A 12,292-nucleotide genomic window follows, 5' to 3' on the forward strand; every position below is an offset into this window, starting at 1 on the left:
TGAAGCCTGCAACTTTTGAAGAACTGTCCTCTGCTTCAACTTACGTGTGTGTAACATCGGATGACGTTTGCCAGGTAGTTCTGCTTTTCCCTTGCTTACCCCTCTAGATACAGTCACGGAGGAAAATCTGACCCTATGACTACGACTTGCTAAGAAAGACTGAGCTTCAATTCAACTAAAAAAACATTGTCACCTTACTACAGTCACAATTGCAAGAGGAAAGCAAAGTGTGATTTCAACCACAGCTTAGAGGCAGGGATATGCACAGTCCTGCCTCTCGGGTAGGCTTTCAAAAAAGAAATGCCCAGGACGCCAGGCAGTGCGGCCAAAGTAGCATCCATGGAACAGCAGCAGTTGCTACTCCGCTGCTTGAGCGGGGTGTGTGTGTGTGTGAGAGAGAGCTGAGGTGCCTTTCTCCCAGAAACACAACGAAGTCTGGTCGCTGCACAAAAGCTATAAATACAAACTTGAACAGAATGCACAGCGAGCCTCTCTGTTTTTGTACAATCATTTATACAAATTCAACAGAGGTAAAACTGTATGAGGAAAGAAGGAAGGTCTATGGGGGGGGGAACACCACTTTACAACAATGGCACTTATGTAGACTGAATTGCCCCGCCCCCTTCTCTTTACAAACTGGAATCAACCAGTTTAACTCTTAAAACAAGAAGTTACTCAAAAACCAAAACTGCTTGGTTTGTGGTATAAATGGATCTTGTACAGCAAGTACAAATTACCCTTTCTTGTGCACAGGTGTAATTGGAAAGTTCAAAGTTGAGAACTGGTGAATTTTATACTGGGAAAACTTGGCAGCATGTTCATTCTTAATCTATTAAACCCCCTTTCCACGACATGCTTACAGTGTTTCCAGAGTATACAAAGTAGTATATAAAACCTCCAGTAAAACATGCTTCCCCCCCCCCATTTTACAGCATTTACCTACTTTCCCACCCACCCCTCCCAACTGGTTATTTCTCCAGTAAGAGGTTCTCTCCTACCTCAAATAACTTGGCAATTTGAAACAAAGACAAACGTTTGCAATGCATTCAAGAACTTTGCATAAATAACTTTTTAAACAAATTTGTACAAAAATAGTTCTGCATAATGTAGGATTAACAAAAAATGTTCCAAAGGCAGAAATGCAGGGTATGGCCCACCTTAATGACACCAGAATTAACATTGCTTTGATATCTGCAGAAATGCTTCAAGAACCTACAACCGCCCCAGCTGTGGTATTTAAATAGATGGGCCTCCGTCTTCCTCTAGGCCTAGACAATCCTTTGCTGTCACCGCAGGAAGGTACATAAAGGACCTGGGCAGAGCATCATGATCCCACCCAGGCTGAAACAGTTCGTGGGTGGCTGGGACACCACGCATTCCAGTACAATCCAAACCATGAACACTCGGCTTTTCCAGCGTCTCCAAAGTACAATTTCTCCTGTGATCTGGAGCTCCTTTTCCGCCTCGCAGCTATTTACAAACTCGCCCTTGTAAACACTAACTCAGCTTTTGCAGCAGTTTCTCTTCCACTTGACTAAACTGAACGCTGACGGACATCTCCGCTATGAACTGCTCACACCCTTCCTTGGTCACTTGCTTGCAGTACCTTAGATCGATCCGGCAAATGCTCCCGCAGCGCTTGAAGTAGGAGAGGCACTGGTCCGTCACCTTATTGCAGTCTGTCAGGGGAGAGACAGAGACGTGGAGGGAGATGGTTTAGGGCAGCCGTTCCCAAGCGTTTCAGTGAGCACCAAAGCACCCACCCCAAAGAGGCTTCTGGCCGCTCTGGGGAAACCACCTTCCATTCAGACTCAGCGAGGGCTGTGTTCAAGGGCCGAGCTTCCGCCTCCACTGGCCGCCTGTTCTGTTGTTTAAGAGACGGTTCTGCCTTCCTCGCGGGGGACGGGGACGCTCTTCCCCAGCCTGCCTGCCAAACCCCGCCGCCCACCCCTCCTCGCATACCTTGCAAAATAACTTCCGTTAGGGAGTCCCGCGTGGCCGTCCCCACGGCGGTCAGCAGGTTAATGGACTGATCCGTCATGTGGTTGCAGTAGCTGAGGTGGAGCTTGGACAGGAGCGGCAGGTGCCGGATGATCAAGCGCAGGGAAGCGTCCGTGACGTCCAGGCCAGACAGGCGCAGCTCCGTGATGTTGCGCAGTTTGCTCCGGTTGTCAATTTGGCCTGTGCAACGAGGGGAGGGGAGGGGGGGTTGCCATGATTTGCCCGTGGCCGACACGGCACGAAGGAAGCAAAGGCCACCCTTTCACACGTTCCCAGGCTCAAAACAGACGGCCGCTGCCTCTGAACCGCTGCCATAAATACTCTCCAGAGCACTCGAATTACAGGCAACAGAACGAAGTGCTTTTTCCACACACAAAATGGAGTCACCGAACTCGAGGCTGTGTGTGTGGTCAGCCCTTAAATCAAGAGTTACTCCCTCTCCTTTGCTATTAGTGTGTCCCCCCACCACCACCACCACCCATTTTTCTAACGCAAACACTTATTCTGAAGAATCGGAAGCCAGGCTGCCGGTGGCTTTAGAAAGCTGCCGTTCTCAGGAAGGCCCTGCGTGGGACACCGTCCTCGCCCCTGGGCCGTCCCCACTCTTGCGGCAGGCACGGAGGCCCGCACACAACGAGGCGCTTTGATCCGAGTCGACCGAGAGGACGCACCCGGCCTGTTGTCTGTTGGCGGCGACAAAAGGTCTCTCATTTGTGCATCTTTCAAGCCTTCCACCCACTGGGCGTCTAGTGTCCGCAGGAGGGGACAACTGGAGCTGCACAGGGCGGACACTGCGATCCACGAGCAGCCCGACAAGAGCAGATCTCGGAGGCCTGAGCGGTGAGAGAGAGACGGAGAGAAACAAGACGTGAGCCGAGGGGCCCGTGGCCGTTACTATCAGTCACGCGCTGGGGGCCCGTTCCATACCCCAAACCTCACTCGTAGGTTGCTGTGTTGTCTGGACCTGTTGAAGGTGGGTCGTTGGCCTGGTTAACAAGCCACCGTCAACCTAAGACAGCCCACAGATTCTGGCGGCATGTGCCCCGAGCCACGGTGGCGGAGAATGTCCCTGTGCCCTGGCCATGGGGTGGGGAATGAGCAGAGGGGCAAAGCCTCTCTCGGCCCACAGGACAAACGCTTGGGGCCCAGAGCAAAATGCCAGCCTGTTTCCGTTTAAAGCTCTGGACTGCCAATGACGAAGCCTTCAGAAGAAGAAATAATAATAATAATAATAATAATAATAATAATAATAATAATAATAATAATATTTCTTACCCGCCTCTCCCTTTGGATTGAGGCAGGAATCAACACATTTTAAAGAAATTCTTGATTTTACATTAATCTGGGTAGGCCTGCCAGAAAAGGCTAGTCTTCAAAGTTGCTTTTAAAAGATGCCTGTTAAACGTTTAGGATGGCGGGAAATACTGCACAAAAGAGGAAAGCCCCAAGCAATTTGTGTTTGGGGGTGGGGCCCAAGGCCCATCTCCCCACATTACGGCCTCCTACCCAAGGCAATGGAGGGACAGTCGCCACGTGGCAGCCCACTGGGGGTTGTTCATTGACCCCACTTGGGGCAGCTGGGCCAGGAGGGCACCAGCAAGGCAAGGGCTGCGGACGGGATCCCGGCCACAGCCGCTGCCTGGGACAGCAGTAGTCCTGGGCTCCGAGGCCAAACTTCAGGCCTCAGACAGACAGACCCTAAGAGGAGGGGTGCCAGCGCAGGACCCTTGCCGTAAAAGGCGTCTGCACGCCGGAACCACCGTGGGCTCATCATGCCGGGAGGGGGGCTCACCCTCACCCCGTCACTCTGACAGATGTACCTGGGAGTCTGTTGATGAGCCAGCTCAGTTGCTTTTTGGATATGTTCGTCCAGCTCAGGTCAAGAGTGACAGGCTGCCTCCTAATAATACCACTGAGCATGAGCGGAGTGATGGATTTGCAATGATTTAGGTCGATTTTGGTCCACAGTCTTTTATCACAGCACCTAAGGAGAGACGGACACAGGTTTCATAAGAAAGCAGGGTGGGCATTTGGGACAGGAAGAGAGAGACCGACCCCACTCCTTGGTAAAACCGCTGGGGGTTAGGAGCCGAGGAGGAGGAGGACTCCCCCCCCCATTTGGTATGCAGAAGGAAATTTAGCCGGAAGAGGGGCATTGCAACAGGAGGCCAACTCGCTCTCATCGATGGCTCCTCCTCCTCCATGAAGCCATGGAGGGACGTTCCTGGCTTAAAGCCACGCTGCCCAGGCCTCCACAGCTCCCACTGACGCCTGGGCCAGCTCTAGCTGCCTGCCGCGGGGCCGCTCACCATCTGTTCCAGGTCCGGCAAACCCTCATGCAGACGCTGAGCTCGCTGGGGCGGAGGCAGCGGAAGACGGCCATCCAGACCTCCCTCTGCATGACGTGGGCCGCCCCATCGTCCAGCGGAAGCGAGTCCGGAGGGGGGCTGATGGGGGGCGGCCGGATGATGTGGCGCTCCATCTGGACGCACTTGGGGGGCGAGAGGGACGGGGGCGGCCGGGCGACGGCCCTGGGGGGGGTGCCGCCGCCGCCGCTGCGCAAGCCAGCCAGGAGCTGGTGCCGGAGCTCCCTGGGGGTGCCGTTCAAGCCCTTGCCGAAGCGGTGGGGCCGCTCCGGGCCCAGCAGGCGCTTGGGCTCCTCGCTCTCGCTCTCCGGCTCGGACTTGATGGGGGGCTGGTGGTGGTTCTCGTTGGCCAGGCTGTTCTCCGTCTTCTGGATCTCCTGGTTGAGCTCCTTGCTGAGCTCCTTGCTGAGCTCCTTGTTGGGCAGGCGGGCTTTCCGCCGGGCCTTGAGCTTCTTCTTGTCCCGGCCCTCGGCCCCCTCCGAGCTGGGCCCCGCCGTCGGGGAGCTCGAGCGCGACTGGTCGCTCTCCTTGCTCTTCGGGGGCTCCTCCTCCGGCGGCGGCAGCTCCTCCTCGGGCTCCTGCTTGAAACGCCGCAGCGGCTTCAGCAGGGCGGCCCGGTCGTCCGGGGCTTTCCACGAGCGCCGCTGGGGAGAGAAGCCGTCGGCTCAGGACAAAAGGCAAGAGCCACCGGGGGGGGGGGGGGGGGGGTTGGGGAGAGACAGACGGACCCCCCTGACCCCCGACACCTCCCAGAGCGCTACAGGGCGAAACGGCTCTAAAGGCATCATTTCCTTCCAGTGGGGAACCCTGGCAATTGTAGTTCTCTGTGGAAAGCTTGGCTGGCTTCACAGAAGGCTTCCGGAACGTCCCCCAAGGAGTCCTGGGAACGCTCCTTCACAGCCACGGCTTCCCCCATCCGGGTTTGAAGGCCAGGCGGGGCCGGAGATGCTCAGGGACACCAAGCACTGAGCCCCAGCAGAACCATTTTTGTGAACCGCCCAGAGAGCTTCAGCTATTGGGCGGTATAGAAATGCAAGAAATAAATAAATAATAAAGCGGGCTCAAGCGAGAGCTGAGCGGATGAGAAACGAGAGAAGGGGGGGCAGCAAATGCCATGCTGGGCCTTCCGCACGCTCACCTGCCCGGCCCATGCGAGGCTGGCCTTGCTGGACGGAGGGCGGCGGGGAGCAGCAGGCTCCTCCCCAGCCCTGGCTCCCAAGGGCCCCAAAGCAGGCCGTGAAGCCCACAGCAGCCGGAATGCAGGGGTGCTACGGCCTCTGGACAAGAGGCTTCCAGCCCGCTCCGGTGGCTAGTGGCCACCCCTACCCTTACCTCAGCACTGAACTGGGCCTGAGCCAGGCACCCAATTGCGGGGGGGGGGGGCAGAAGACGAACCTGCTGTGGTCGCCTGCATTGCTTCAGGGTCACCCCTCCCTCGCTCCCTCCCCTCCCAGGAGGATTATGGCAGCACACAAATGGCCGACGTACCTTTTTCCTGAAAAGCTTCTCTTCTTTGCCCAGTTTTAGCTATGGGGAGAGAGGGAAGAGGGGGGAAAGCAGAGGTAAGGGCAAATATACCCACACAACACAGCAGTTCACATTTCAGTGGGACTTTCTGGCGACCAAGGGCTCCAGTCCATGTACACACCAGGTGCTTTGGACTACAGCTCCCATCGGCCTCTGCCAGAATGGCCCATGGGCAAGGTGGAGGGACCCCGAGTCGCCTCCCCCTCCTGCACTCCGCTACACTGTCGACCGTGCGGTCCCGGGGAGGCCTGCTCAGAAAGAAGCCCACCCAGAGAGTCCTGGGGCTTGCGCCCAGGTCCATGCGTAGAGGGTCGCGGCCTCAGGCAACGTATGAGTCAGAAGGGCTTGGAATCCGCCTCCAGCAGAGGCTGGCAGCACAGACATCCTGGGGCGGAAGCCCCTTGGAGGGCTGCTTTAGAGCCCTGGCTTTAACCCGGAACAGGCCCCCCCCCACCGGCCCCAGAGCCACCAGCCTCCACGGGCTGCAGCCAGCACCGAAACATGAAAGAGCGGAATGCTTTGGCCAGCCTGAGCACACACAACCGCCTCCGGACTGCTAGACTGTGTGCCCCTCCGCGCCGTCCGCTGGCCTTCGGCTAACTCAGTGTTGCATTTGGCATTTACGAAAGGTTCGGTGGTCGTGTTAACGTGAGGAAAAGGGCTGGTGGGGGGGGGGGACACGTTTAGGACGCCGAGAGAGGGACCCCTGCAGGAGGCGGACGCCGTCCTCTGCTGAGGGCCTCCCTCGGAGCAGGGTGGGGGAAGGGCGTGCGCTCCGCCGGATGGGGCTGGGCGGCATCGCCCCTCCTCTGCTGGCTGGGGCAGATGGAGGTTGCAGTCCAAGAGCACCTGGAGAGCCGCCGGTGGCCCAGTCGCTGCCTGGCATCTTTTGCCCGGCCCCACCCAGGGAAGAACCGGTTTTCGCGAGCCCAAGTCACGTGACCCTGCTGGCCTGACGAGCGCATGTGTGGGGCTGGAATGGGCAGAGCGCTCCGCGGAAGGGGGACACGGCTGCAGGGAGAGGAGCGGGACCAGGCCACCCCCCCCGGCACCCGCCCCTCAAGGAAGGGAAGCAGAAACACCTTCCCGCCCTGCAGGCAGCTGCTTTCTCCCGGCTGGCTCCCTCGGCCTCCCCGCCTCCTCTGACCGGCGGAGGGACTCAAGCGAGAGGCTTTGCCCTGACTGGGCAGAGGCGGGACCCGGGGACTTCTGCGTGCGAATTGTGCAAACTTCTCCACTCCTGAGCTACTGCCCCCCCCCCATGCCTTCCAAAGGACGGGGCAAGCAGGGAGGGCCGAGCAACGAAGCAGAAAGCAAAAGCAGAGAGAGACAAGAGCCTTCCTCGCTTTCCCCTGAAGGGCAACGTGATTTGACTTGTTTTACGTTTCGCATTTTGAACTGTTACGCTGCATTTTATGTCTCTGTGGCTTGCCATTTTGGCCATTGTGAAATGCCCAGAGGGGCTGCGGGCTCCGGGGGGTACAGCAATGAAATAAACAACAGGGACAGCGGAGCATAAACAAACCAGTAAGCAAGACAATATTGGTGAAGTGCGCAGAACCCTCCGAAGCCCTGAGCCTGCCGCCTCCTCCTCCTCTCTGCCTGGCACGGCTGGCAGCTGCAAGTGCCTGGCAGGGGGCAAGGTGTGGCACGCTGAGTCCTGCCCTCGCTTGGGCTGGCTCAGGCCGACGCCTGCTTTCAGGAGCCAGGCGGGACCCCGTCCATCACTAGCCCGGGCAGATCATGTGGGCTGAGCCAGAAACGCCTCTGGACGACCGAGCATTCTCTTTCCCAGACTGCCGACGCGGAGCGAGTGCACAGGGAGGGCGGCCACTTTCTTTGGGGCTGCTTTGCAGGGGCGCTCCCTCCCTCCCCCCCCCCGCAAAGAGGGATTTCTCAGGACCCTGGAGGGGAAGACCAACCCCCACCCCTGCATCCCAGCCTCACCTGCTTCCTCATTGCCGGCTCCTGGGGCTTTTCAAATTTCCGCTTCCGCCGCAGGTGGGCTTCCTCAGACTTCCTCCTCAAAAGAGGGTCGAGAGGGGGCTTTTGGGGGCGCTCGTCCGATTTCTTCCGAGGGGGCTCCTCGCACTCCACTTTGCGCTTGGTGGCGTCTGGGACGACTTCCTTGTTTTCTCGGTTGATCTTCTGTTCTTTGAGCAGAGAGCCGGGGAGGTTGGACGCGTATTTGAACCCTGGTCCGCGCTTTTGCTTGTACGCCAGAGAGACAAAAGCACACAAGCAAACTTTATATCTTATGCCTTTTCACCGCCTGCTGAACTGGGCCTGAACTGGCTTTGCCCTCCTCCTGATCCCCTTTCCCCTTGGGGCCGTGTATCTTGGCGGGGCCGGGGCCTCCCTTCTTCGCTTCGGGAGCCACTCTGGAAACCCTTTTTGGCTGAAGGGCGGAATAAAAACCCCTTTGAACGAATAAATAAAACACACACACAAAGAATGCAAGCTGCCAGCCCTAACCGGATGTGTCCCTAAGGGCCGGGCCGGGCCGGCCAGAATGTTCTGCCGTGCAGATCCTCTTCAGAGCTCTGGCCAGCAACTCCGCTTTGCACAAAAGTCCGCAAGGGCTGAGGGGCCGGCGACACTGGGCTCGCTGGGGATGCAGGCCAAGGGCTCCCAGAGGGGGAAGAGCCAGAAGCTGCTCTCGGCTTTCCCCCGGCACGGGCCAGGGGGAACCACCCAGAATAGGGTACCCTACTCTGGCGATTCTCAGATGCTCTTGACATGCGGAAGGAGCAGGTGAAAGAGGGAAACCTATCCAACGCCCCACAGGGAGCATGGAAAGGGTTGACGGCTGGAGGTGGCTTTTCCCATGTAGCCAGAAGGGCCGGCCGGCACTCTGTGACTAAGCGCCGAACCAGAGGGCAGGGCTCCGGGGGCCGGACTGAGACCCAGCACAGGTAACAGAGCCAGCAGCCTCAAACCAGGTCAGGCAAATAGTCTACCTGGCCCACCATTGCCTGCGGCCACCTGGTGCCACTCCAGATGTTCTGGACTCCAACTCCCATGAGCTCCCAGCCAGTGTGGCCAATGGTCAGAAATGCTAGGAGTTGAAGTCCAAAACAGGCAGGGTTCCGTTTCCTGCCCCTGGCACCAATCCAGAGACCTCTGCAGCAGGCAGGCAGTCCAAGCGGGCTTGAGGGCTCCTTGAGGGCAGCAGGGAGCCACCATTCCTTGACGGGGCGGAGCAGGGAGCCGCCTTACAGAGCAACTGGCCGCATGAAATGAAGGGGGCCCAGGGGTTCAAAGAGATGCAGCAGCAGCCCCCCTCCCCCGGCCTGTGCCATTCCTCCCAGTGAAACTCACTTTCCCAGTCTTGCCGGCGTGGTTGCACTTCGGACATTCCCAGCAGTTGGGCAGCTCCTCATTGACCACGCCGTCCGATTCCCGCACCTGGGGGGGTGGGGGGAGCAGGGCTGAGAATGAAAAGGGCTACGGGCCACTGACACAGAGCTGTGGGCCAGCGTGCAGGCAGGGCTAACAGTGGCCCTCTTCTAAGCAATAAAGTCCATCAGAATTGCAAGCGCTACTCTCTGCGGCCAACGAAAGGCCAAACACGTTACAGACAAACTCTTACATCTCCAGAGGGAAGAAGCCCAAAGGGGGACCATGATGGCTGAGCGCCAACTGGACGGACGTTCAGGCTCGTGGTTTTCAAAGGGAAGAGGGCAAATGGAAACTGGGATCCAGGCGTGGCCCCTTGGCTGCAGGGCCCGGGCCCCAAAGCACCACTACTTCCTGCTTCCCTCCACAGCCAGCAGGTGGCTTGGGGGGGGGGCTGCCAGCCGCCTAACGGTGAGGGAAGCAAGGCGTACTCAGACCCTGGGCCCCGGCCTCTTCCCACTGCCCCCCCTTTACCTTCAGGCATCCAGGGTGGATGATCTCGTTGCAGATGGAGCACTCCATGAGCATGAGGTTAAATTTGCCCCCCTCCTCTTCCACCGTGTCTTCCTTGCCCGCTTCCCCACACACCAGGCACACGGCCGTGTGGGGCAGCACCGGCTGAACGCGCAGCAGCAGGGGAGAAAGCAAAGGGCGTCAGGAAGCGAGAAGCCACGGAGTAGCACAGACCCCCCCCGGCCCCCTCCCCCTCCTCAAGAAGCCTGCAGGGGGGCCCTACACACACGCACGCACAGGCGCCGGGACGGGAGGCCCCAAGGTGACCCCGGGGTGGCCTTTGGGCCTGAGCCCTCCGTTTCACAGGACGGGCCCCACCCCCGCCCAAACGGAGGGAGGAGCTGCAATGAAGCCGGGCAATGGCCGGGGGTGCTGCCGCTGCGCCCTGCGCTGCAGAGCCTACACTGAGCCGGGGGCTGGGCTAGATGGTCTCTTGGGCCCCTTCCAACTCCGCGATTCTGCCATCGTTTGGAAACCGCCACCAGTTCAGCACACCGTGGCTAAATCATTCATGGTCCACGCCACAGTGCTCATCACCACACTGCGCCTCCTTCCTTTTAAAGTCTTTTACGAGAGCCAGATGGCTTGAGGCAAATGGGTTATAATTCGTGGCTTTGCTCCGTTCCAGAAATCTGAGCCAATGAACCAAATGGGTTCCAATCCGCCCAGGGAGCCAGTCAGAGAGCAGGGCAGGATCTCTTCCATAAAATCCGCAAAGGAGAAAGGCAGGCCCCTCTGTGCGTCCACATCAGGGGAGGGCTGCCACGGGCGGTCCATGGGCTGGCTTCCACACACACCCGAAGCCGGTGGGCCAGACGACGCCCAGGGGGGCCTGGCTGGCTGGGGCATGCTGGGAGCTGTGGTCCAACCCACCTGGAGGGTGCCAGGGGCAGGAAGTCTGCTGCACAGTGACAGATCCAACTCCAAAATGCGCAGGCCGGGGGAAACGCTTCCGGGGAGGGAGGGAGTCCCAGGTTTCGCCAACTTCACCCCCTCGACAGAGAGGCACCAGGGACGTGGTTTCGGAGCAGTTGTAAGCCGCCAGACACCCGCCCGCCCTGGAGAGCTGCTGCCTGCCAGAGCAGGCTGGGTCTAAACGGGCCAAAGGTCTCGCTCAGTGGAAGAGCGCCTCCTACCTGGCGCCCTAAACTGCCCCCTGGGTTTGCCGCTTGCGGGTGAAGAGCACCAAGCGCTCGCCTGGCGGCGATTCCCTCCCACCGCACAAGGCGACCAGGCGCGAGGCTTACCGCAATGCACTGCCTCATGATGCACGACTGCTTCATCCGGCCGGGCCCGCCAAACTTCTTCATGTCTTTGCAGAAGTGACACTCGCCACACTCGGTGCGTAGGCAGGCCTCGCACTTGCGGCATCGCGTCCTCCTCCGGCGCGCTCCGGCCGTCGCCCGATTCGCGGCGAGCTTCACAGCGGAGGCAGGACCCACCTTCCCTTTGGGCCTCCCGACTGCCCGGCTCTGGGAAAGAAGCAGGCGACGTTGGGGGGTAAATCAAAATGGCAACCAGCCTCAGAGCCAGCCCCGCTAAGGGCTTCCACCACGTTCCTGTGCGTGGGCCACAGAAGGGCCACGTCTTGCAAAGGATTCTGGGAGACATTTCGGGCAGGTGCTCAGTTCACTGGCCACGTAGACACTCAGGCCTCCCCCTCCCCCTGCTTGAACCGAGAGCGTGGCCCAGAATGTCCCCAACGCTCACGTGGGGCTGCACGGCGCCGGCAAAGATCCACCGCGCTGGGCCAGCTTTTGTCGCCATTGCTCCCACTGAGGCGTCGACACCAAGCCTAGAAACAGATCTTCATGGGATTCAGCAGCAGGCTTAAATTCCTATCTGAGGCACTGTGGTTCTCAGCCGACTACGGCCAGGCCCACGGGCTGAACCAGAAGGCTCGTACCTCAGTTAGAGACACGGGCCAGCTGCAGCTACCCAGCAGTGAGGGGTGGGTGGGGATTCTCTCCGTTTATGCTCAAGAACTCAGATCCCTCCATTTCATGCCGGGAGGTGCAGCAAAGCCATTTCTGCTCAAGTCACACAAGGTTTGCCCTGCAAGCAACGCACAAGATGCTGCAGACACAGACGTGGTTAACCCATGATTTGTCAGGAGACAATCAAACAAGCCACGGTTTGTTCCCTCAATCCCCAGGTTGTATGTTTACTTCCTCCTTCCTCCACTGCCTCCCTATATCCTAAATGCCTTTGCGGAACTCTAGTAGCGACCCGCAGAGCAGCTGGCACTGTTTTACCGGCCGTGCCCGTCATCTCTCTAGCCAAAACAACCCATGGTTCTGAGTTCACACGTAACAACAACCCATGGTTTAAAGAACAAGCTTAGAGCAGAGGAGGCTGTTTCCCTGTCGTCGTCCCCCCCCCCCCAGCCTCACTCTAACCGCATGAGGATGGCCAGGCCAAGAAGAGGCCGGCCGGTCCAAGCGCCACGTGCCTGGCTGAGTGGGGATCTCCCCGATTCCATCCAA

The 12,292-nt window shown here is 58.8% G+C and overlaps 1 protein-coding gene across 1 annotated transcript in view; it reads right to left on the minus strand.

Moving 5' to 3' along the window:
• Positions 1-496: 496 nt before the first annotated feature.
• The window catches only part of KDM2B (lysine demethylase 2B), a 53,286-nt gene continuing 41,490 nt past the window's right edge, over positions 497-12,292 (minus strand). The window contains exons 13-22 of the mRNA XM_063143871.1: positions 11,054-11,278; positions 9,768-9,911; positions 9,216-9,302; positions 7,842-8,105; positions 5,856-5,894; positions 4,311-5,011; positions 3,822-3,985; positions 2,673-2,834; positions 1,963-2,181; positions 497-1,679 (exon numbers count right to left, since the gene is read on the minus strand). Coding sequence (XP_062999941.1) covers positions 1,498-1,679; positions 1,963-2,181; positions 2,673-2,834; positions 3,822-3,985; positions 4,311-5,011; positions 5,856-5,894; positions 7,842-8,105; positions 9,216-9,302; positions 9,768-9,911; positions 11,054-11,278 — 2,187 coding nt within the window. The 3' untranslated portion in view covers positions 497-1,497. The remainder of the gene's footprint in view (positions 1,680-1,962; positions 2,182-2,672; positions 2,835-3,821; positions 3,986-4,310; positions 5,012-5,855; positions 5,895-7,841; positions 8,106-9,215; positions 9,303-9,767; positions 9,912-11,053; positions 11,279-12,292) is intronic.

Source organism: Elgaria multicarinata, chromosome 18 (genome assembly GCF_023053635.1).
Source record: "Elgaria multicarinata webbii isolate HBS135686 ecotype San Diego chromosome 18, rElgMul1.1.pri, whole genome shotgun sequence".
Taxonomy (NCBI): Eukaryota; Metazoa; Chordata; class Lepidosauria; order Squamata; family Anguidae; genus Elgaria; species Elgaria multicarinata.